The following is a 23,703-nucleotide window of genomic DNA, read 5'->3' on the forward strand; positions in this document are numbered from 1 at the left end:
GGGTGTCTCTTATTTTACCAGTTGGAGCACACCGAACTGTTCTATTCGGTTTGCGATTTCCTCACCCAAACTGTACATCATTATACAAACATAACCTTTAGTCCTTGACAGGCTGTCCTTATTGAATTTCATGTTATAATTATATTGTTGATACACAGACCAATGGTCTGTCAGTGACAGTGAAGCTACAAACAGCATCTATTATGCTTTATGTTTCTTATTTTCTTAAAGAACTAGTAGAGAGCGTGATTCTGAAAAACATAGCGAAAAATATAAGAACGAGTTGCTACAACTGTTTAAAGTACCTGTAATGTTTCTTTTCATTGTTAACATCCTGACAACTTTTTACACTTAAGTTTAGAATCTGTTTCAAAGCTATTTTCAAAATGGCCGCTCTAGTGCACTGGGGTTTAAGATCTGTCCTCTAAATCACTGCAGGAAGAGCGATTTAAAAAAAAAAAAAAAAAAAAAAAACATAACAAGTGCTCTGGCTTTTCTGTTCCGTACCACATCATGGATCGCTATTGTTGTGTTACTTGTTTGACAATATGGGCAATAATCCTTACGCTATTAGCGCACTAGAGTGGACATTTTGAAAAGAGCTTTGAAACAGATTTTAAAATTGTAAGTGTAAAAAGTAAAAAAAAAAAATTACATGTGTAATGCTATATTTAAACAGTTGTAGCAGCGCGTGGAGATGTGTAACGCTGTATTTAAACAGTTGTAGCAGCATGTGGAGATGTGTAACGCTGTATTTAAACAGTTGTAGCAGCATGTGGGGATGTGTAACGCTGTATTTAAACAGTTGTAGCAGCACGTGGGGATGTGTAACGCTGTATTTAAACAGTTGTAGCAGCACGTGGGGATGTGTAACGCTGTATTTAAACAGTTGTAGCAGCACGTGGGGATGTGTAACGCTGTATTTAAACAGTTGTAGCAGCACGTGGGGATGTGTAACGCTGTATTTAAACAGTTGTAGCAGCACGTGGGGATGTGTAACGCTGTATTTAAACAGTTGTAGCAGCACGTGGGGATGTGTAACGCTGTATTTAAACAGTTGTAGCAGCACGTGGGGATGTGTAACGCTGTATTTAAACAGTTGTAGCAGCACGTGGGGATGTGTAACGCTGTATTTAAACAGTTGTAGCAGCACGTGGGGATGTGTAACGCTGTATTTAAACAGTTGTAGCAGCACGTGGGGATGTGTAACGCTGTATTTAAACAGTTGTAGCAGCACGTGGGGATGTGTAACGCTGTATTGTTGTAGCAGCGCATGGGGATGTGTAACGCTGTATTTAAACAGTTGTAGCAGCACGTGGGGATGTGTAACGCTGTATTTAAACAGTTGTAGCAGCACGTGGGGATGTGTAACGCTGTATTTAAACAGTTGTAGCAGCACGTGGGGATGTGTAACGCTGTATTTGGGGATGTGTAAAACAGTTGTAGCAGCACTTGGGGATGTGTAACGCTGTATTTTTTGGAACCCCGCTACTGACACTTTAACCTAGCCCTGTATTTTTGCTTCATGACCTGTTGTTCCTGCGTTATCATTACTCTAACCTTTTTCATAGAGCCATTCACGTGAGAAAAACATTTAGCAGAACAATGTATAGATTGCAGGAGTCTTAACTTTGGCTTCAAAGATTAACATCAGCATTATAACTGGTTAGCATACAATCGTAATATGTCTTCATTTAGGGGTATGTTGACAGCAGGTTGTTAAAGATTGCAAAGCACTGTTCCTGAGCTAAGTAAATGCTATAATGAATAAAATCACATTTGAAGGCACCCTTTCTACTGTCAAGTAAAGTGTTGTATGCAGGTAATGGCCCCCCCCCCCCCCCCCCCCCCCTTCACCATTAATGTAAAGGCTGATTAGATTTCAAAGCTGGCGCCCTGTATTGATTGGAAGTGCTACGCCCATGAATCCTCATTCACACCTAATTGCATTCACTCTCTCATTCTTACATGTGTGCTTGCAGTCAAACTCTACCTTGCTGAGCAATACAAACAATATTAAAGGTGTAATAAATTATATATAAGGGAATTTGATCTGTTATAAGCGAGTCCTTGTACTGTGCAAGTATGAGGATGTTCTGGTTTCACATTAGTAGCACCTTGGCTATAAAAAATCTTTTCCTAAATATAAAAAATTCAAATGTTGCTTATTTCTAAAGAGTGGACTATTATCTATTTTGGGATCCCAAGATAGTTAGTAAATACAGGGAGTGCATGGCTACAATGGGCTGGTGTCTCAAGACTTTAGGCAGGGCAGTATAGTCATACTGTACTTAAAATATGTACAAACATTGGATTTCATTTTCTTGTACCTTTTTCTTGGTGTGTTTTTTATGCTGTCTCCCTTATTATGACACATATATGCCTCCACCACCATGCTGCTGTTTATTTATACTGCAGTTTACTGTGGAAAGCCTCACCTGGAACTGCTTTTCAATTGATTTGACTGATTTGAACTGCCAAGATTATTTGCTGGCGGTGCCAGTTGAGTCTGACTGAATGGCTTTATTAATGGACCAAGGAATTTTGACTCCCTGACAAAATCTTTCAAGCAGTTCTTTAAGAGACTGTTCACGGTAGTTCAGCTCAAAGGGCAGAGGAGGTTGAAGGTTTTTCTTGCTGGAGGTACTTTGACAGTCTCCTGCTTTTACCAGCCCGTAAGCTCCTAAACATTTATTTAAAATCAGGTGGGGAGCGTGGCATCTTCAATAAGTAATGTTCAGTCCCTTTGGTGACAGGTACATTCAGGATTAAGCAACAGCTTTAAAACATTCCATTTAGAAATACTTAAAAAAAAAAATAAATATATATATATATATATATATATATATATATATATATATATATATATATATATATATATATATATATATATATTTACATGACCTTTAGATCCTTAGCATTACATTACAGCGCATATACACTTAATCCTTAACAGTAAAGGATGTAATATGAAGCCAGACCTCCCACCGTGTTTACTAAGTCTCCAGATGCTTGTTTGTATTTGTATATAGTGTGTTTTACAATGTTTCTCAATTTGCCACAATCCTTGGATAATGTTATGATTATTGCCACTATCATTGGTGAACTCTGTTTGTTTGCATAGTACTTCCAGCTGGCAGAACTGCATCCTGTTGAGTGGGAAAGGTAAGACGCACATTTTTCAGACAGTAACACGTGTTTCTGAGTCTACAAGCAGATGGAGTCTAAAAAGTAGATGTCTCCTTACTGCACATGCACAAATTTCTGAGCTTAAAGGGAGGGTTCACTGCACCAATTGGCATTTTCTCTCTGTTAAATGTAATCTTTGAATACCCTGTATATCTGACTGTGGCTGATCGCAGTATTTGTTTTAAATTTGTTACCATAAAATTGTAAAATATAGAAAACTGCTTTAAACTTAAAAATGTTGTCAGAATCATTATTAAAAGCTACATTTTACCTGAAAAAGTATTTTGCTAATGTTGACATAAATCACATCATTTTAATAATAACACTTTTTAATATGACATAGCGTAATTTGCAGAGGGTGGTAAGGTAAAATTACATTTCTAAACGCCAGGAACTGTAAATTATTATGTATTAATAAAATTAATACATGCATTATTTTGTATATGTGACATGCATTTGTTGTACGATTTATTTTTAAGTGCAATTACATTTGTTAATGTGTTCTCTTGTTATAAAAATGCAACAGGAATTTGTATGACCCCTTTTCAGTACAGTTGTAATATAGTCTGTATATCAACACTGAAACCGTATTAATTATTCCCGTTATATGTATTACACGTATATGGCAATCAAATTAGCTTATTATCGTGGATTTAAAACAAACATGCGTGCCAAAGAAATACAATCATGTTTCATCTGCAGCGCTATCCTGCTGAATTATTATTTAGTGAACATTAATCACAGTTAGTACAGCTCTTCCAAACGTTTACTGTAGAAAGTGCATTGCACATGTTTGTCAAGGAGTGCTAAAATCACATTTCATTAAATATTCAAATTGTGAATAAAAAAAAAAAAACGGCACGATCGATCTCTTGAAGATAAAAATAAATTTAAACATGAATTTACTTTATACATAGATATATAAGATGACACATGTCACATTTGTTACGTATGTGAAAAAATAAATAAAGTGGCGCTTCGGTCCTCTGTCTTCATTGAATTTCCAGCTAACCTTCCCTTTTAATTTCAGAAATGTACTCAAAACGCAGTATGGGCCTACCAATTTCCTGTGACAGTGGTACCGAGACTGTGTAAGTTTTCGATGCTGCGCTCCATTTCCGATGGCAAAATTAAATCTTAATTCACAAAGAACGAACATCTTGAAGCAGACACAAACAAGTGCCACAAATGACTTACATGAAATGATTTAAATACTTTCGCCTCTGTGGGTGTAGTATTATGCCATGGTTTCATTTTGTAATCTGTTTATTTATTTTACAGTTGAGATGTTTGCTCAAAATAAAAGTGCATTTTATATTGGCTACAAATATAATTTTTCTTTATTCCTGAAACCCATTCCGACCCCCAAGCCCCCTCTCCCTTGGATCTTGCCCCCCTCTTTTAGAAACGCTCTGGCGCAATTGACTTGCGTGCCCATGCTTCATTTAGCGTTCCTATGTAGTATGTACAGTAATTTCATATGATATTGCACTGCGAGTTGGGTTGGAGTTGGGGGGTTTGAGAACCCCTGATTTAGACCACAAGTCTTTCTCAGTGTCTTGAAAAGACTTATCGTCAACATCTGTCATTGAATTTACAAAGTTTAATTTTTTATTTTGGAATGCAGTTTCCAGGATCCAGGATAGAACACCAACCACGACTGGTGTTTGCCTATTGAATAATTAAAAAAAACAAAAAAACAAAAAACAAATGCAGAAACAAATGCACCACAAGTTGCCATAACAGGTTTACTTTTGAAAGTGATCCAGCATTATGTAACATAAATATATTTCAAAGACAAATTTGCCAATTGCAAACAACAAAAACATGAACCAGACAATACCAATATAAAAGTTTACTAAAGTACATTTTAACAGTACATTTGCAACATCCCATGCTTTTCTATATAGCGCATTGTCTACCCTTTACTATGGTTAACCAGATTTTTTTTTTTTTACAATGCTTTACTATACGTAAGCAATAAGGCACGACAGGGTGTGAGATCTACTTTAATATCCACACACCCCCGGTGCATTAAGTCATGAGGCGAAGCAACAAAACATCTTTTAACCCCAAAGTCTTTTAAGAGGGACCCAAATAGTTTGAGAGATTTTTTTAAACTGTTTATTTTCAAAATGATTTAGGGAAACGCTGTAGTTCAGGGAGAAGGAACAGAGCGATCAGAATAGGGAGTTTTGCTTTTTTGCCTCCACTACTTTAATTAATCATTGGTGTCTGATTCAGATTCATTCAATATCTCACATACACTTCGGTTTCCGAAAAGCTCAACATTTACATAAATCTTGTTGGTCATGTTAATTACGATAAATTCCATGTCTGCTGTTTTTGTTTTTAGATTCTAGCGTATGGATATCTGCCAGTAATTTGCCTGTTTTTGAAAAAGTGCCGACCCATGGTGATATGCTGCAATATAAATACCCTAACTACAGTAATTAACATGAATAAATTCAACTTTTTAGTTGAAATTATCAAGAACACCTTCTGGGACACTTGAATAGCACTTTCAAACTAAATAAGGGATAAATAACGGTAAGTGTTGAATCTGCAAAAATTATTTATTTGTGAATTATTTTCTTACCAATTTCAACATTTTCAGTTGTTTATACAACTTCCTAATTGATTGTTAATTTGGTAATTGGATTTGGTCTTTGCTTTTTTTGTTCCTCTTAGTTCAAACAGTTAAAATGTTTGTCTCTCATTGTGGGTAATTTTACCTTTAGTTCCTAGTTTAGTGGGCTTTAAGCTTGTTTGAACAACAGTTCAACAACAGCAATGCAAAAGCTGAGTTTACATCTAACGTCTGGGTAATTGATGGAGATTGAAGTGATGATGAAAATCCTGTTGTTCCTGAACCAGTCCAGAAAATTAGAAAGGGGGATGTTTATGTGGAAGTGAATTTGCAATTATGAAAATGTTTTGTTTTTACATTATGTTAATGTATAATTTCATTACTTTTAGCAAAGATGAAATTCTAAACTGGAATCTCAAGCCTTTTTATAGACTATGATTAACAAATTGTTGAAATGATTGTTGAGCAATGAAATGGTATTTGCGTTTCTGTAGAATTGTTCTTACTGTGGATTTGTTAATCAACAATGTATCTGCCCCACACTCCCCTTGTCTTCAAAGCCACACGGCCACATTTAGTTAAAAGGTCTGGTAGTGTCTGTTTTAGTGGTTGACACGACTAAATCAGTTATTTTTTATCCATTGTTGCCTCTCATATGTCCAATTTTTAGCCTAGACTAGGCTTAATAATTTCTTGTTTGAAGGTTTGTTTTAATGTTGTTTTTGAGTTTCCTATTTTCAGAACATCAGTTTCTTTGGTTTACATACCACCCCCATTTTTATGCATCTTCTGCTTAAAGTGGTTGTTTTCTTTGCAGTTGGTGATTGAAATGTATAGATAAATCTAGAGTGTTTTAAGCAGGTTGATATTTGGTCAGATTGTCATGTTTGAAGAAACTATTTCATTTGGAGGCCTTCCAGATGGCCAGACTGAGTTCATTTCATCAAAGAATGCAGACTAACTTAAATAATATGCTAATGATTTTAATTGCATGTCATAACAGTCTTCAGATTTGTAATAATTAGTAGCTTGCACAGCTTGGCACTGCTCTTAGGTGACAGCTAACACCCCCCACTCCCACCAATACAGATTACTCCCAAGCGGTTTTGTCTAGCAGCAGGAAAGATTGATAGATGACATTCAAGGATCTTTAATATCGAATGCCTGAGCTCTTTTTTTTTTTTTATCAAGCACGTCTAATGGTAAAATGTCAGGAAAAGGATTATTGAACACTGACAGCGAATACTCATGATGATCGCTGTTAGTTGGTCTTTTTTTTTCTGAGCAGTTCCTTGAAATAATGCCACAAAAAAGGGAGACGATACAGCATACACACATCTCATTTTCAAATTGGAACCTTTTTTCAAACCACTCTCATTTTTGATTTTATAGAGCAGATGTGATCTGAAAATGCTCTGGAGTTTTGCCATTGGTAGCAATAAATATGTTTTATTTGTCTTGAATTGGGTTTTCTTTAATCACTTGCCAATGGGCACAATAGAGGCATTTATATGTACTGTATGTCACTTATATATTATTTTGCATCTATAGAACTAGCTGTCCAATTGTAATGAGACATGCATTAGCACAAATTCTCATATCTACGACCTATGTCATATTTTTTTAGCTGTATTTTCAGAACCACTCTTGAGATTTGCAAAATCTGTGGCTTTCTTTCTATGCTTGATTTTTGGATTGTGATTTGTTACTATAATGAAAACGTACACAGTTTAATTTTAGCTGCAGACATGCAAGCTTAAATTCCACACTGAAACCTGAAGTTGGTTTTGGGCAGTAAGTGGCGCCACCATGAGTGCATTACCAGCTCAAAACCAACAATATTATTGTGTGATAAGATTATATTCTGACCCATATGTTATTTTATTTACTCTATGGCTTGGTTTACATGCAAAAATAAAGTCTCATCTTTTTGTCATGCTATATTGTAGTGCCTTTCGGGGGAATTTAAGTTTACATGTAGTTTTCTTTTAGGGAGAGAAATTCTCCTTAGAATAGGCTACCCTACAACATTACCCACATAATAATAATAATAATAATAATAATAATAATAATAATAATAATAATAATAATAATAATAATAAATACCGGGACAGGGACAGTACAAGACTCTTGGCAGTAGAATGTTGTTACATGTTTTTGTTATTGGATCCAGTATGCTGGTAGCTCATACAAGTTCAACAAATTCTTCTGTAGATGCTAATCCACTCCTGCATTTCTGTAACAATTGATTCTGTTAGTCTTGCAGCAAGCTGATATTAATCCCCCTATTTGCCTTTTTGAACCCTTTGTGGAACCAACCTGAATTGAATTTTATCTTGCTGCTAAGATACCAAAACATCTAAGCTTAAAGCAATCAAGGATAAAACCTTGCTTATAAAACAGATTAATTATAAAGAGTTATAATGTTATATGCCAATAAGTTGAATAAAGGTGTCACAATAACACACTCACAAAAGAACATACTGAATGAAGATGTCTCTAAACCGTATGCATGCTTTTTGTCTATTTGGTCACAGTTCTCCAGGGCTACTTTCAGCAGATCTCAGTTGTTAATAAAGAATTGCTTGGTACGGCCTTTATGTGTAATAGAAAATTGCGCAAGGTTACATCAAAACTGGATCTTCACTGCTGAAGTCATGTGAACATATGGTACACTTTTTTTAAGTTGTTACCATGCAAAAAAAAAAAAAAAAAAAAAAAAAAAAAAACGTATTCAATTTGAGTGGGGTTTTTTTTGAGTGAAAAGGCAATTTATCTACCCTTTTTAGGCAGACCATGTTTTGGCTGCATACGTCCTATAGTGTGAGGAATGTGCATAACATGTGCGCACTAAGTCATATTTGGAGTTTCTAAACTGCCTGTAATGTTTCTTAAAGCATATAAAAAGAAACTGCCGCCATTATTACTCTTGCTACAACAAGCACAGTACAACAGACAAGAAATAATATAATACAATATTATTCAAAGTCTTCCCAATTTTTCTCTTTTACTGACCAGTTGAAATTCGAAAGGTGTTTTACAAGAGAGACATAGCAACCAAGTTTATTGTATGCGGCACACTACAAATAATCATATCAAGGCACCGACTAGAGGGGAGGCATGTCTTGATTTAGTCTTTTCAAATAATGAAGACAGAATAACTAAAACAGAGGTCAGAGAACCACTAACAAACTCAGACCACAACTTGGTCTCACTTGAAGTGTTTTTTTAAAACCCCAAAAGTAAGGACTAAAGCTAAGGTTTACAATTTTAGAAAAGCAAACTATGAAGGTATGAAACAGACACTAACAGAAGTAGATTGGAGTAAACATCCACAGAAAAAGGATGGCTGTTCTTCAAAAATGTAGTACTAGAGGCGCAAAACAATTACATCCCTAAAATAGACAAATCTAAATGTAAAACTAAATTGCCAAAATGGTTTAATAGATCAATTAAAAAAAAATATTCAGCGAAAAAAGGCACTTTACAGAGCATTAAAAAGGGACCAAAAAGAAAGTACGCAGAAAGAGTACACAGAACTGCAAACGCAAGTCAAAAAGGAAGTTAGAAAGGCCAAGAGAGAAATAGAAATGAACATTGCTAAGGGAGCTAAAACCAATTCCAAAATGTTTTTCCAATATTACAACAGCAAGAGAACATTCAAAGAGAAGGTTAAATGTTTAAGAGATACAAATGACAAAATCGTAGATGAAGAAAAAAAATAGCAAAAAAAAAAGATTACTTTTGAGAAGTTTTTACAAAGGAAGATACAGACAACATGCCCCACATGTCATCCAGTTCCTGTCCAGTTTTAAATAACTTTAGCATAACTGAGGCAGAAGTGTTAAAGGGACTAGGAGCTCTTAAAATAAACAAATCCCCTGGGCCGGATGAGATCCTCCCAATAGTACTCAAAGAACTGAAAGAAGTTCTTTATAAACCACTAACCAAGATCATGCAGCAGTCTCTTGACACAGGGGTGGTACCGACAGACTGGAAAATTGCAAACATAATACAGATCCACAAAAAGGGAAACAAAACTGAACCAGGTAACTACAGACCAGTAAGCCTGACTTCTATTATATGCAAACTTATGGAAACTATAATAAGATCCAAAATGGAAAATTACCTATATGGTAACAGGGTCCTGGGAGACAGTCAACATGGTTTTAGGAAAGGGAGATCGTGTCTAACTAACTTGCTTGATTTTTTTGAGGATGCAACATCGATAATGGATAATTGCAAAGCATATGACATGGTTTATTTAGATTTCCAGAAAGCTTTTGACAAAGTTCCGCACAAAAGATTAATTCTCTAACTGAACGCAGTTGGGATTCAAGGGAACACATGTACATGGATTAGGGAGTGGTTAACAGGTAGAAAACAGAAAGTACTGATTAGAGGAAAAACCTCAGAATGGAGTGTGGTAACCAGTGGTGTACCACAGGGATCAATCTTGGGTCCTCTGCTATTCCTAATCTACATAAATGATTTAGATTCTGGTATAGTAAGCAAACTTGTTAAATTTGCAGACGACACAAAAGTAGGAGTGGCAAACACTGTTGCAGCAGCAAAGGTCATTCAAAATGATCTAGACAAGATTCAGAACTGGGCAGACACATGGCAAATGACATTTAATAGAGAAGTGTAAGGTACTGCACGCAGGAAAAAAAAAAAGTACATTATAAATATCATATGGGAGATACTGAAATTGGAGAAGGAATCTATGAAAGAGACCTAGGAGTTTTTGTTGACTCAGAAATTCAACTAATTCAAGCATTCAAAATTCGAAAAGGTATTGACAATGTCGACACAAGGGACTTTTTCGACCTGAAAAAAGAAACAAGGACCAAGGGTCACAAATGGAGATTAGACAAAGGGGCATTCAGAACAGAAAATAGGAGGCACTTTTTTACACAGAGAATTGTGAGGGTCTGGAATCAACTTCACAGTAATGTTGTTGAAGCTGACACCCTGGGATCCTTCAAGAAGCTGCTTGATGAGATTCTGGGATCAATAAGCTACTAACAACCAAACGAGCAAGATGGGCCGAATGGCCTCCTCTCGTTTGTAAGCTTTCTTATGTTCTTAATAACCCAATATTTTCTGTAGTTGACTCAAGTATTCTCTGTGTTCTTTTTTTTTTTTTTTTTTTTAACAACTTGTATATTTTATAGTGATTTTTCTTGTCTTCTCAGGAGCGAATTGTGGTTGAGAATGAAGACTGGCTGGTAGTTGTTCCTTACTGGGCAACATGGCCTTTCCAAACATTGCTTCTGCCCAGGAGGCATGTGCTGCGTTTGAACGACCTCTCCAACGAGGAGCGACAAAGTAAGAGAGTGTTAATTAAAAATCATTCCTTCAGGGTGGCTTTTCGACTCTGATAGCTTTGTCTGCTCTTTTTGGGGGTACTGCTGCATTGCCCTTTGTTTTCCATGTAATACATATTCGTAAACTGTAGCTGCAGGGATTTATATTTCCTGCATCTTGATGACCACTAAGCAGACATGAAATGTTAAGTGTTTGTATTACTACTGAAGTTCACTTGCAAAGGCGTAGACAAAGCTGGCTGATATTGCACAGAAAAAAAAAAAAAACCCACTTAATAACCAGCAGTCTTGTAATGCTCAACATGCCTAGGTCCCTGTCTTCTTGTAATGCACATAACATTTGCAACAAGACATATTTATACCGAGCATCAAAAGAAACTTATCACTATTAACTATTATAACACATTTATTTTGGGGAAAAAAATAAGGTATATAAATGATGGACATTGACAAAAATGGACATTTTTGGTTTCTTTTTAATCTGTCTATCATTCATCCTTGATCATGACATGACTGAGTGATTGACCTCTATTTTGTAGTCTATTGTATAAATTAAATTGAATAATTTTAATGTGGTTTTAATATGTGCAATGGTGCAGTCCAGCCATCTCTGTTACCCATAGCTACAGTATTGGTATCACCCTGCACTTTTTAAGAACGCTTTTTTTTAGAGCCATAGAAAGAAATAATTATTTATTTAATATTTATTCATTGTAATACGCTGGGCTGCAGCGGCAAGCTTAGTGTGTTTAATGTGTCTTCAGATCATTTATATTTGTTGCAATACAAGATAGGTTATATGATTAGTAATTTTCTAAACAATCAGGAATTTTCAAATTGATTATTCAAATAAACGATTACACATACCCATCCATAATACAAAAATGAAAACCATATCCTATCATAATTAGAAACTTCTGTAGTATATAGGGCACATTGAGATGTACGCGTCTGTTTATCAAATAAATCATATTAAAGAAAAATTTGCATTAACAGATGCAGGAACCAAGCAGCCTTTGCATACCAAGTGAACGTTTTATAAGAGACATTATAGTATTGAGAAGCAAAACTTTATTTGGTACATCATTTTTTAAATAATGTAATCAATGGCGGCTTCTCATAAGAGGCTACAGAGGCAAAGCTTACATGTCATTTTGTAAAAGTAATAAAAACCTAACTTATGTCATGCTTTCCAAGGTATACATTATTGCTATTGGCTAATGTAGCCTCAGAATGGTTGGAATTCTGTGTGTCTTCAACCTGTAATCAACCTCTGTCTGTCAAGTTGCAATGTATTTGTATTGGCTACATGATAAAAGTTTGCGGCTAGCCTCTGCCACTCAGAATTATAGTTAATCTTGACGTATTTGTTGCCAGGCAAGTTATGGGTACGTGTGTAGATTGTTTGAATTCCTATGTCATCTTCCTCGCTTTCCGTTGAGGAAAAAATAAGAATAAAAAATAGCAATAAAGGTCGTCCAAGGACTAAATTGGCCCTTCAACAGGGAGGACTAAAACAAAATTGCCTTTTTAATTGCTCATGGTACGGAAAAATTAAATGATTGACTGCAAGTATTCGCAGTTTTGTTTTTTTTAAATCAGCTCTTCATCTTTCCAGCGGATTTTTGTGGGCTACAGTGATTTAAAAAATCTCCCACGGGCTGTAAAAATATATTTTTCTACAAATGACATCACTCATGATTTATCAATAAAGTAAGTCCGCAATGTTTTTGCTATACTCAGTTGCTTGCCTTATGTACTGCGTATACTGTATTACTGTATTACATTTCTTATTAAATTACAATGTGCCTTTTGAAACGTGCAACATTTTATTGCATATATATTTATTGCTCAAAGAGCCAATATACATATTGGATACTAATATATATATATATATATATATATTTTAGTGATCCTGGTTCCCGCAGGCAGGCGCATCACACAGGGTGAGGCAATCCACACACAGGTGGAACCCATGACCTCTCGCACTAAAGCATAGCGACGATACCGCTGTACAAAAGAGCCGGTTCCTTTGCAAGGAGCGTATGTTGGGCTTATGTCTTTGTGTGTGATTATGTAACCTACCAGCCCTGCTGCTGCCTTCCATCGTGCACGCTACACTCTCCCCTGCCAGCCTCAAGTCCGCCCTGGACTTGCTCACCAAGCTAGAGCAAGACGAGTGCGTGCCGGGGTACCTGCGTCCACTTCTGACACCAATGAAGTGATCCCGGCTCCTACAGCCAGGCGCCTCACACAGGGCGAGGCAGTCCACACACAGGAGGAGGGTGGGCGTGAACCATGGACCTTTTGCACTAAAGCATAACGCCGATACCACTACATATATCCACAGTAAGCCTCAAAAATTATAGACAGACCACCTGCCTATAGTGACCACTCTGTTAAATCACCTTTGATTTAAAGATACATATTAACAGGTCCTGTAATATGGTTTATCTGCCCACATTGTTCCCCATCCAGTATTCGTCTAAATGCGGTAACATTGCTCATTAAACCTATTTGTTTGGAATTGAAAACAGAATTGAATCGAAATACAATGCACCACTACAGCTGGCAGTTTTACGTTCTGGTACCGCTGGTACTTGCAGACACATTTACAGACTGCACCTCATTGGACAGATGAAACACCAATCTCCTTAGATTGATATTGTGAGAAAGCTAAAATAGCACCTGAACATGATTGTGGTGGGAAGGGGTGTGATCCCCACCACCAGCCAACTGAGTTTCCTAATTAACCCATTTTTTTATCACTTCCACTGTACCCTTTCAGAAGACGTTGTATATTTAATAACACATTTTTATAAAACAATCCCAGGTTGACTCAGATACAGGTTAGTAGAAATGCAGGCCCTTTGATCTCTAAGCTTGGTAGGCAATCAGTAAACCTTTGGCAAATGGAATATTGGACAGACTTTAAATGCAACTGAAAACAGGCACCTGTAATTTGATATATATAGTGAGATGAGAGCCTCACAGTGGGCACAAGGGCCATTAGTGTTTAATTGAGACTTGCAAAATAAAGCCACGGCGATCGATTCATTTGTGCATCTTTAATAGAGGAGCACTGCAGCTCTAAAGTTTCAACTCAATCATTCTGTTGTAGTTTGCTGTAGTACAAGCGGGGTCAAAACAAATTATATACATGGATTTTACATCCATGAGGAAGTTGTATTTATTTTCCAAGTATTTTATGAACAAGCTCAATTTTTTTTTTTTTTTCTCCGCACACATTAAACACAACAGTTTTTCTACATACATTATATTGTCATGTTTTTGGTGTGTAAATCTAAATATTCTCTTTACTCACTTTCTTGTGATGGATCTTCCAGTGTCTTTCTGTTTTTTTTTTTTTTTTTTTTTTTTTTTTTTTTTTCTGGCAGATTCAGCTTGAGAAATATCTGCGGTAAATTTAAAATATTTACATTGTAAATTGTTCTTTTATCTCACCAGTCATATATGTCTCACTCTGACAACTATAATCAGGACTGTAAAGAAATGACAGGGTTTGACATTCATGAGCGGCTCCCATCAGCAGAATCTTCAGTAGCCAATGAGAACAGCTATTTGAAAAAAAGCAATTAAGTGCTCAGTTTGCATATTTGCTGCAAGACTACAAAAATATTTAAATATCTATTTGTGTTTGACCAAAAGATGAAGGTGGGCTTGTCCATTGGCATATACGGTCATTGGACTGTTGAGGTGCTGTTCTACCTGATAGGGTGTCATTTTTGTCTTTTGTATTTAAAACTGTTAAAAGCTGTTATTTTATAAAGTGATTACTTTAACATGCTGGCAAATAAACTGTAAATGCAAATTACAATCGATATGTTAACATGCTTGTGACTTTCTTTATTAACATCTTCACCATCTGGCAATTGCTTTCTTTACCTGTTTATTAAAGGTAAGACGAGAACACTAGGAACATTGTTTAATGTAGTGCTCCCAGTGTTCTTTAACCAAGTGCTCCTAGTGTAGCACATGTTTCAAATTTCAATCCATGTTTCCTACGTGTGTCTTTTTCAAAAATACACAAGACCTATATAAAAGGTTCATATAGGTTTCCTTTGTTAGCTATACCAACTTTAATGTCACAATTCACACCTGGGCAGGACATAAACACTGGAGACTGCAGTATTGGCCACAACAAGAACAAAGAGTCCTGGTCCTTGTTTTGGGTACAGTTTGGATCTGTTTCAAGCTGCAGCACTTGTGTTGTTCCTATGAAGTAGGAGACACAGGCAGAAAAGACTGTTTAATGATCAGCAAGGAAAATATGTGTCTTATGCCAGGTTGGTATGAAATGTAAATCAGTTTTATATAGGTATTTTATTTAAGTGAAGCCAGCAACACCTTTGGTCTACAGCTATCCTAATATAGGTCTAGAAAGCCTTTTTCTGTGCCTATATAAATAGATTTAAATAAATGGTGTGCTTGAAAAACATGTAATTTGGCTGTGATACGAGCTGCAAATGTTATTAAATCAGGTAAGTGTTTTGCTGTTACAGAAAAAGACACACTGTTATTGCAAAATAAATTGGTTTCTTTCATATTTAGTTTTTTCTTCGATTATATGAAAATTATATAGAGCTGCCAAAGTGGCTTGTGCTGGTAATACAAAACCCAGAAAACATCAGACCAGATAATGTAATTCTAAATTGATGCAATGCGAAAGTAATTTGATATATTTTGATTTTTCCTTTTTAGGTCTGGCATCTCTAATGAAAAGGCTCCTGACAAAATATGACAATTTGTTTGAGATGTCGTTTCCATACTCAATGGGGTGGCACGGTAAGAAACGCATGCAATGCCAGATTACAGAAAAAGCAGTTATGCTGAATAGGAGGGCTGATAGACTGGTTTGCACTTGGTTTAGTGGATGGAATTGAAGTATACTAGGGTTGTTATCCTCATAGGGAATGAATATCCTCAGCATTGGAGTTCTGCAATAGTGGAGGCACTCATTTGCACACTACACTCAAACACTGACACAATACATGTTCAGGATGGTTTAAAGGATCTGTCTTTCCATTTGTTGGCAGTCACCATACTGATTTGTGATGCCTATAGGCACAGTTGTGCCTGTGGGACCAGATTTTGCTCCAGCAGCAGCAGCAGCTGACATATTCTGTAACACTGCAGTATTGTTGTAGTAGTCATTACAATCTACTGCTCTGTGCTCTCAATCTCTTCTGTTGTTGCATTTGATTAATCTGTATTTTAGTGTAATTTTATTTTACATTTTGGAATAAATACGTCAGGTGAGAAAAAATGTCTTACCTTTGACCTTACTTTGAGGACCACTGCTCTAGAGGGACACCTCTACAAAATGGAAGGACTGCATTAGCAGTCATGCAACCCCCCTTGAGCTGCACTCTCCAATTGCCTTATTCTGAATGTAAGATGCTTCTTCCACTGGTGTTAGGAGATGACCAGTGTTTCAAGCATTGGAAGTACTTCCTGTGGTTTGAAACTTGACATGAATAATATGCCTGCAACGCTGCTACCGTCCAGCATTCTTTTAATAGAATTCTTCCAAGTAGTGCTGCCCGCTGTAATGGATTGTTTTGTGTGATGCTCAATAAAAAAAATAAAAATAAAAAAAAAAGTCACTCCTTCAGGGGGATTGATCCTTTTATACAAGTTTTAATATGCTGGCTTTGGGAACACTATGTGGTTTGTTCACTACCTCTTCCTACAACATATCAGAATGTATTAGATTTGCAGTCTTTTCCATGAAAACAACTGCCTAAGGGACATTTCAATTAACTACAGGGAGCACCAAAGGTACAAGGACAATCTTCTGAATGGATCAAATCCAATGCAGGTTAATGTTTTTGTATCAGCTTGGGAGACTGTTGTTTCCCAGTACTATACACTCAATGCATTCTCTTGTTAAAGCTGTTTCCTTATTGATGGTCCTGGATCAGTTCTGATGACAGTCATTCAGTGACAGTATGTATCATGTGAATGGGAGCCTTTGTGACCTTTTATTTTTTTAAACTGTATAGCAGGATAACAGACTTGAAATCCCAATATAGATGAATGGCAGAGAGATTTCACTCCATTATTAGGCAATAACTACAGGACACTTCAAGGAGATAACAGTCTTATGTAATCTTAATGGAGTTCTCATTTGTAAGGTAAAACTTAAAAGGCAAGACAGATGTTTCCACTAATGCTTTCATCAGTATAATGTTTCAAATTTGCTCAACCCCTGTGAATGGCAGCTAAATTAATTAGAAATTGAATCCTACTTCTAAATCCTTTTTTTCCAAAATGCTGATGCAGTGCACACAGTACCTTCAAAAATATTTTAAGCTCAGAGTTTGCTGTGATGCTACAGAGCATTGTAAATTAAAAATCTCTGAGGACCCTGCATGATTTTTTTCAGGTGTTGAATCACTGAAGGAGGAAATTGGAAAGAGACGCTTGAACACTGTTTAACAACAGTATATGTTTCTACTTTCCATACAAAATACATGGTGTACAGCACATAACTTCTGCATGCAAGATTACTCTAAGGCAGGGGTCCTCAAAGTAATTTGGGAACGGGCATAAATTGATCTTACTAGGCTATTTGCTGGCACGCTGACTATTGCATATTGCACGCTGACTTATCTTAAACACTGCCTTCCCTGATTATATATATATATATATATATATATACTATTGCATATTGCACGCTGACTTATATATATATATATATATATATATATATATATATATATATATATATATATATATATATATAATCACGGGAAGGCAGTGTTTAAGATAAGTCAGCGTGCAAATGCAATAGTCAGCGTGCCAGCAAATAGCCTAGTAAAATCAATTTATGCCCGTTCCCAAATTATATATATATTAGTACCAGTCAAAAGTTTGAGGTCACTTGCTGGAAACTAGGTTTTTTTCATAATCCATTTCTGTAAATACTTGAAAATGAAAATACATGTTACAATATACAAAACAAAACATAAGGAGTATCAAAGAAATGTTCAAGAAAACTGAAAATTGTTTCTAAATCTTGGATTCCTCAAAATAGCCACCCTTTGCCTTAATAACAGCCTCACAAACACGAGGCATTCTATTAACGAGATTCAGCAGGAAATCACGCGGCATGTCTTCCCAGCTCTTCTGCAGCAATTCCCAGAGATGCAGGGCAATTGTGGGTAGCTTTTCTTTGTCTCTTCTGTCCAGTTCGTCCCATACAAGTTCTATGGGATTGAGGTCTGGAGACTGGGCAGGCCAGGTCATTAGATTGAGTTGTCCTTCACTTTTCTTCTTCGCCAGATAGTTCTTGCACAACTTTGAGGTGTGTTTCGGGTCATTATCTTGCTGAAGATGGCCAAATAGCCGTAATCCTGATGGAATGGCACACCTCTGAAGTATGCTATGATAGCCATGCTGGTTGAGCTTGCCATGGACTTGATAAAGATCACCAACTCTGTCACAAGCAAAGCAACCCCAGACACTTGAATCCTCTATGCTTGATAGTGGGAACCACAAATGGTGAACTCATGCGCTCAACCTCTGTGCGTCTTACAAATACTCGGCAGTTGGACCCAAATATTTCAGATATTGACTCCTCGGTCCATAAGAACGACTTCCACTCCTCAAATGTCCAGTTTCTTTGTTTTTTGGCCCAGGCAAGTCTCTTCCTCTTATTCTGCACTCTTAACAATAGTTTCTTTGCAGTAATTCTTCCAGTTAGGTCAGCTTCACACAATCTCTTCTACTTCTAGTAGCTTTTAGCTGAGCTTGTATTTCAGGGGCAGTTAATCGCCGGTTTCTCAGACTCGAATGAACTTGTTCTCTAATTCTGACCCTTGGCCTGCCTGACCTTGTTCGGGCCTCGCAAGTGCCAGTTTCTTCAAATCGTTTGATGGTCTTGGCCACAGCAGTTACAGACACTTGCAAAGTTCTTGTGATTTGTCTTAAAGATTGACCTTCATTTCTTAAAGTAATTAGACGGTCTTTTTTTTCTTTGCTTAACTCAGCGTATTTTGCTATTTTCTGCTTCCTTACATTGGGGAATGACAAACTTGTGCCTGTGCTACCTATATGTATAGTAATCATGGACCATCACCTGTTAACAATAATTGGTGACAAAAGGTTGATTAGGTAACATGCTAGTTAACTCAGAGGACATCTAACAAAGACACTTTAATACTTAGGCCAGTGTTCTAACACCGTGTTATACACATTTCAGACTTTTAACTGACTTGGGCTTCAGACTGAAATCCCCTTGCTTTGGGTGACCATTTCATTGAAATTGACAAGATTTACATTTTCATTTAAAAATGACATTTTTGAATGGAATTCAGTTATGATTATCGGCTTATATATTAGTAGATGTACCATATAATGAAATATTAAGTGTTTGTAGACAAGTTTATGCAGTTAAAAGCATAGATAATCATGAAAAACCTGGTTTCAAGCAGGTGTACTCAAACTTTTGACTGATACTGTGTGTGTGTGTGTGTGTGTGTGTGTGTGTATATATATATATATATATATATATATATATATATATATATATATATATATATATATATATATATATATTAGTGCCTTGTAAAAGTATTCAGACCCCTGACCAATTCTCTCATATTACTGAATTACAAATGGTACATTGAAATTTCATTCTGTTTGATATTTTATTTTTAAACACTGAAACTCAGAATCAATTATTGTAAGGTGACATTGGTTTTATGTTGGGAAATATTTTTAAGAAAAATAAAAAACTGAAATATCTTGCTTGCATAAGTATTCAACCCCTGTGCTGTGGAAGCTCCCAGTTTGCACCGATGAAAGAAATTGCCCTAACGAGGACACAATTACCTTACCATTGGCCTCCACCTGTGAACCATTAAAGTTGCTGCCACATTTTCTGGATAAAAACCCCACTGTTGAAGGATCATTGGTAAGGCTGTGAATCTGAAGGAAAATGAAGACCAAAGAGCATTCTACAGAAATTAGAGATAAAGTAATACAAATGCATAGATTAGGGAAAGGATACAAAATAATATCCAAGTGTTTGGATATCCCAGTGAGCACAGTTGGATCAATAATCAGGAAGTGGAAGCTGCATCACACCACCCGGGCGTTGCCAAGAAAAGGCCGTCCCTCAAAACTTAGCGCTAAAACAAGAGTCAAGACAAAGTCCTGATCTCAATCCCATTGAGAATCTGTGGCACTATTTGAAAATTGCGGTCCACAAGCGTCGTCCAACCAACCTGAACAACCTGGAGCAAATCTGCCAAGAAGAATGGGCCAAAATCACTCCGACACTGTGTGCAAAGCTGGTACATACTTACCCCAAAAGACTTAAAGCTGTTATTGCAGCGAAAGGTGGCTCTACCAAATATTAATGTGTGGGGGTTGAATACTTATGCAAGCAAGATATTTCAGTTTTTTATTTTTCTTAAAAATATTTCCCAACATAAAACCAATGTCACTTTACAATAATTGATTCTGAGTTTCAGGGTTTAAAAATAAAATATCAAACAGAACGAAATTTCAATGTACCATTTGTAATTCAGTAATATGAGAGAATTGGTCAGGGGTCTGAATACTTTTGCAAGGCACTGTAAAAATAGTATTAGTGCCTATAGAAAGTACACACCGCCTTACAAAATTTTCACCTTTTGTTGCCTTATAGCCTGGAGTTAAAATGCATTCAAATATTTTTTTTTTTTTTTTCATTTATCTACACACCCTACCCCACAACTTTATATATATATATATATATATATTATATATATATATATATAATATATATATATATATATATATATTAAAGGGAGTTATTCTTTGAATCACTCTGATAAGGCTAAGACACAGGCAGTGTCTTAGAATGCTGCGCTTATTCTTTTAAATAATTTCTATAAAATCCGCAAGGTGAATATTTTTAAATAGCATGTTTACGCAGATAACCATGAATAAACTAAAATAAAATAGGATATATATAGATCAGCATTACTCTGTTTAAAGGTCGCTCATCTGGAGTACAGTTATTCAAGGAAAGTGGATTCATAACCAGATGTACTACAGTGTTCCCCTTGTCTGGTGAAAATTATATATATATATATATATATATATATATATATATATATATATATATATATATATATATATATATATATATATATAATATAAAAATTAAAATTTAATATTATAATATATTTATAATATATTCTTTTTCACAATAACAGTCATCCAAAGTGCTCGGCTTCTGCTTGCTTATGATTGGACAGCTGCGTAAAACTTGCCAGATATTTGACTCTCCTATTGGTTAAACTTACTGTCAATACCTGCAACTGAAACAGACACATTTTATGTCCCACCCATCTAACTATTGGGCTACCAAAGAGAAAATGCAGATATTCATTTTGTTTGATTGTATCACAGAGGCCCTTGAGGAAAAGAAAATATGTTGAGTACATACAAGCCCAGATTAAGCGAGTAGCACTGTCAGCAGACTGTTGTGATGCTTTTGTTGGAAAATGTGTTTAAAGCTTTATTTATTTTCCCACGTTACGACCCGCTAGAAATGTGTTCACAACCCATAATTTAAGAACAGCTGCCGCGGGTATGATGGCCTGGCTTCACGGGCACCACTTTGAGGAACACTGCTCTAAGGGTATCGCACTGTGGTTCTACAGATGTCTACATGGCATTGCAGCAAATTGGTATCTGAATTATTATTTTTTTATATGGTAACAATACACACAGGATAAAAAACAAAAACAAAACTAATATGTTTCAAAGCTAATATGCCTATTATGTGTAAGCTATAACACACGACAGGGTGTGCAGTAGGGTTGTAACAATAATTGATAATATCAATAATCACGATAATTTTTTTGCAGCGATAATTTGATTGCATTGACAAATTGTCGATTAATCTTAATTATCGTCCATGACTCAATGAGCAGGAAGCGGCACTGAACTGTCTGTGTGAGGTGTAAAACATGGTCTGAGTGAGCACTGCATACATTGGGAAGTTATGTAATGTTTGAAAACAATATGCGTTGAACTGTCATGGTTTCATTTTGATAATAAGTTGTACACTGGCAAAGCATGATTCATTTTCTAACATAAAAACACAAAAGTTTGGTCACTGTAAAATTACTGTAAAAAAGTAGAACTTTGAATATTAAATATCTTGACACAGGATTGCAAAAAAAAAAAAAACAACACACAACCATATGGAAACATGTAATATGGCCTAAACAATGTGTTGCTTCTTTATTTGAAACTACAGTATAGACATGACATGAGTCCTATACTGCAGTCTATGCACAGCATGGGGAAAAATAAGTGGGTGCGCAGCACCATCTGCATATCTGTTCCTATGGCGTTGCTATAGTAACAAAAGGGTAGGTGCATAAATAGCAGAGAGTTACAAGCAGCCATGAACATCTCAGTATGTTCTTAATAGTATTTTTTTTTTTTTTTTTTAAAACCCAGTTTGATTCTCTTAATGGCAGATTTGCCACACAATTAAAGAAACCAAATGCTTCCAGGTGATGTAAGCAATTTTGTTTTGTTATATTAATACATTTGTTAGCATTTTTTTTTTTTTTTTTTTTTTTTTTTTTTTTTAATGAAAGTAAATGTTCTTAACATAAATGTTTAAATAAGAAAAACATATTTGTATCATTTTGTAGGAAAAAACTAAATAATGCTTTAATATATACAAATTACCATAGGTGTATTTTTATAATCATGTTTGTTCTGGGCACCCACCAGAAATTTAAAACCGATATAGAGCATGATTTTTCAAAAGGGGCAAAATAAGAACTAGGCCGCAAAGTGATTTTTAAAGCCTGATTAATGTAACCACTTCACTGTCAACAAGTGGATATCACTACTCCTTTTATCTAAACCATTTGAAAGCCTTTTACTTAGTGACCCAAATCAGCTTTTAGAAATCACTTGCGACCTAGTTTTAGATATCACTTGCGACTTTGTTTTGCCTCTTTTGAAAATCCTGCTGATAACTGTATATTTTTTCTGCTAAACTCAAAAGACTGGTGATTGTCATGCTGCATAAGTATACATTTGATAACTTACAAGAATTTAAAATATTTTATTAGATGATAAATTACAGACATTAATCGATAGCTGAAAATGTCATTATTGTCCAACCCTAGTGTGCAGTAGTTATAAAATGGTGTGTTGTGAGTCACGAGGAGGTGAAGCCAAGTGCGCACCCTAGAGCAGGAGTCTCTAACCCTGGACCTGGAGAGCTACAGGGTCTTCTGGTTTTCACTTCAGCTGACCTCTCAGTTACCTAATTGAACAAATGACTGGCTTAATTAGTTAATTAGATTAACATGTGTTCCAGATCTTTAGCCACTGATGTTATAAAGACACCTAAAAAATCATATGCAGTGTCTTCATTGTTAAGGTCCAAAGCAACCAGAGATTTTGAAATAATTTATATATATATATATACAGATAGATAGATAGATAGATATATAGGTCAGACTATATTTGTTGATGTTTTATAAAATCATCAACCAACAGTAGCTTGTTTCCCGCATTTCTAATAATGTAAAGCAGTTTACT

The 23,703-nt window shown here is 35.7% G+C and overlaps 1 protein-coding gene across 1 annotated transcript in view; it reads left to right on the forward strand.

The window, feature by feature from the left end:
• The window catches only part of LOC121303896 (galactose-1-phosphate uridylyltransferase-like), a 67,047-nt gene that overhangs the window by 25,536 nt on the left and 17,808 nt on the right, over window positions 1-23,703 (forward strand). Inside the window, exons 8-9 of the mRNA XM_041234753.1 lie at window positions 10,978-11,110; window positions 15,832-15,915. Of these exons, the coding sequence (XP_041090687.1) occupies window positions 10,978-11,110; window positions 15,832-15,915 (217 nt within the window). The remainder of the gene's footprint in view (window positions 1-10,977; window positions 11,111-15,831; window positions 15,916-23,703) is intronic.

The sequence above is a fragment of the Polyodon spathula genome, chromosome 2 (genome assembly GCF_017654505.1).
Source record: "Polyodon spathula isolate WHYD16114869_AA chromosome 2, ASM1765450v1, whole genome shotgun sequence".
NCBI lineage: Eukaryota > Metazoa > Chordata > Actinopteri > Acipenseriformes > Polyodontidae > Polyodon > Polyodon spathula.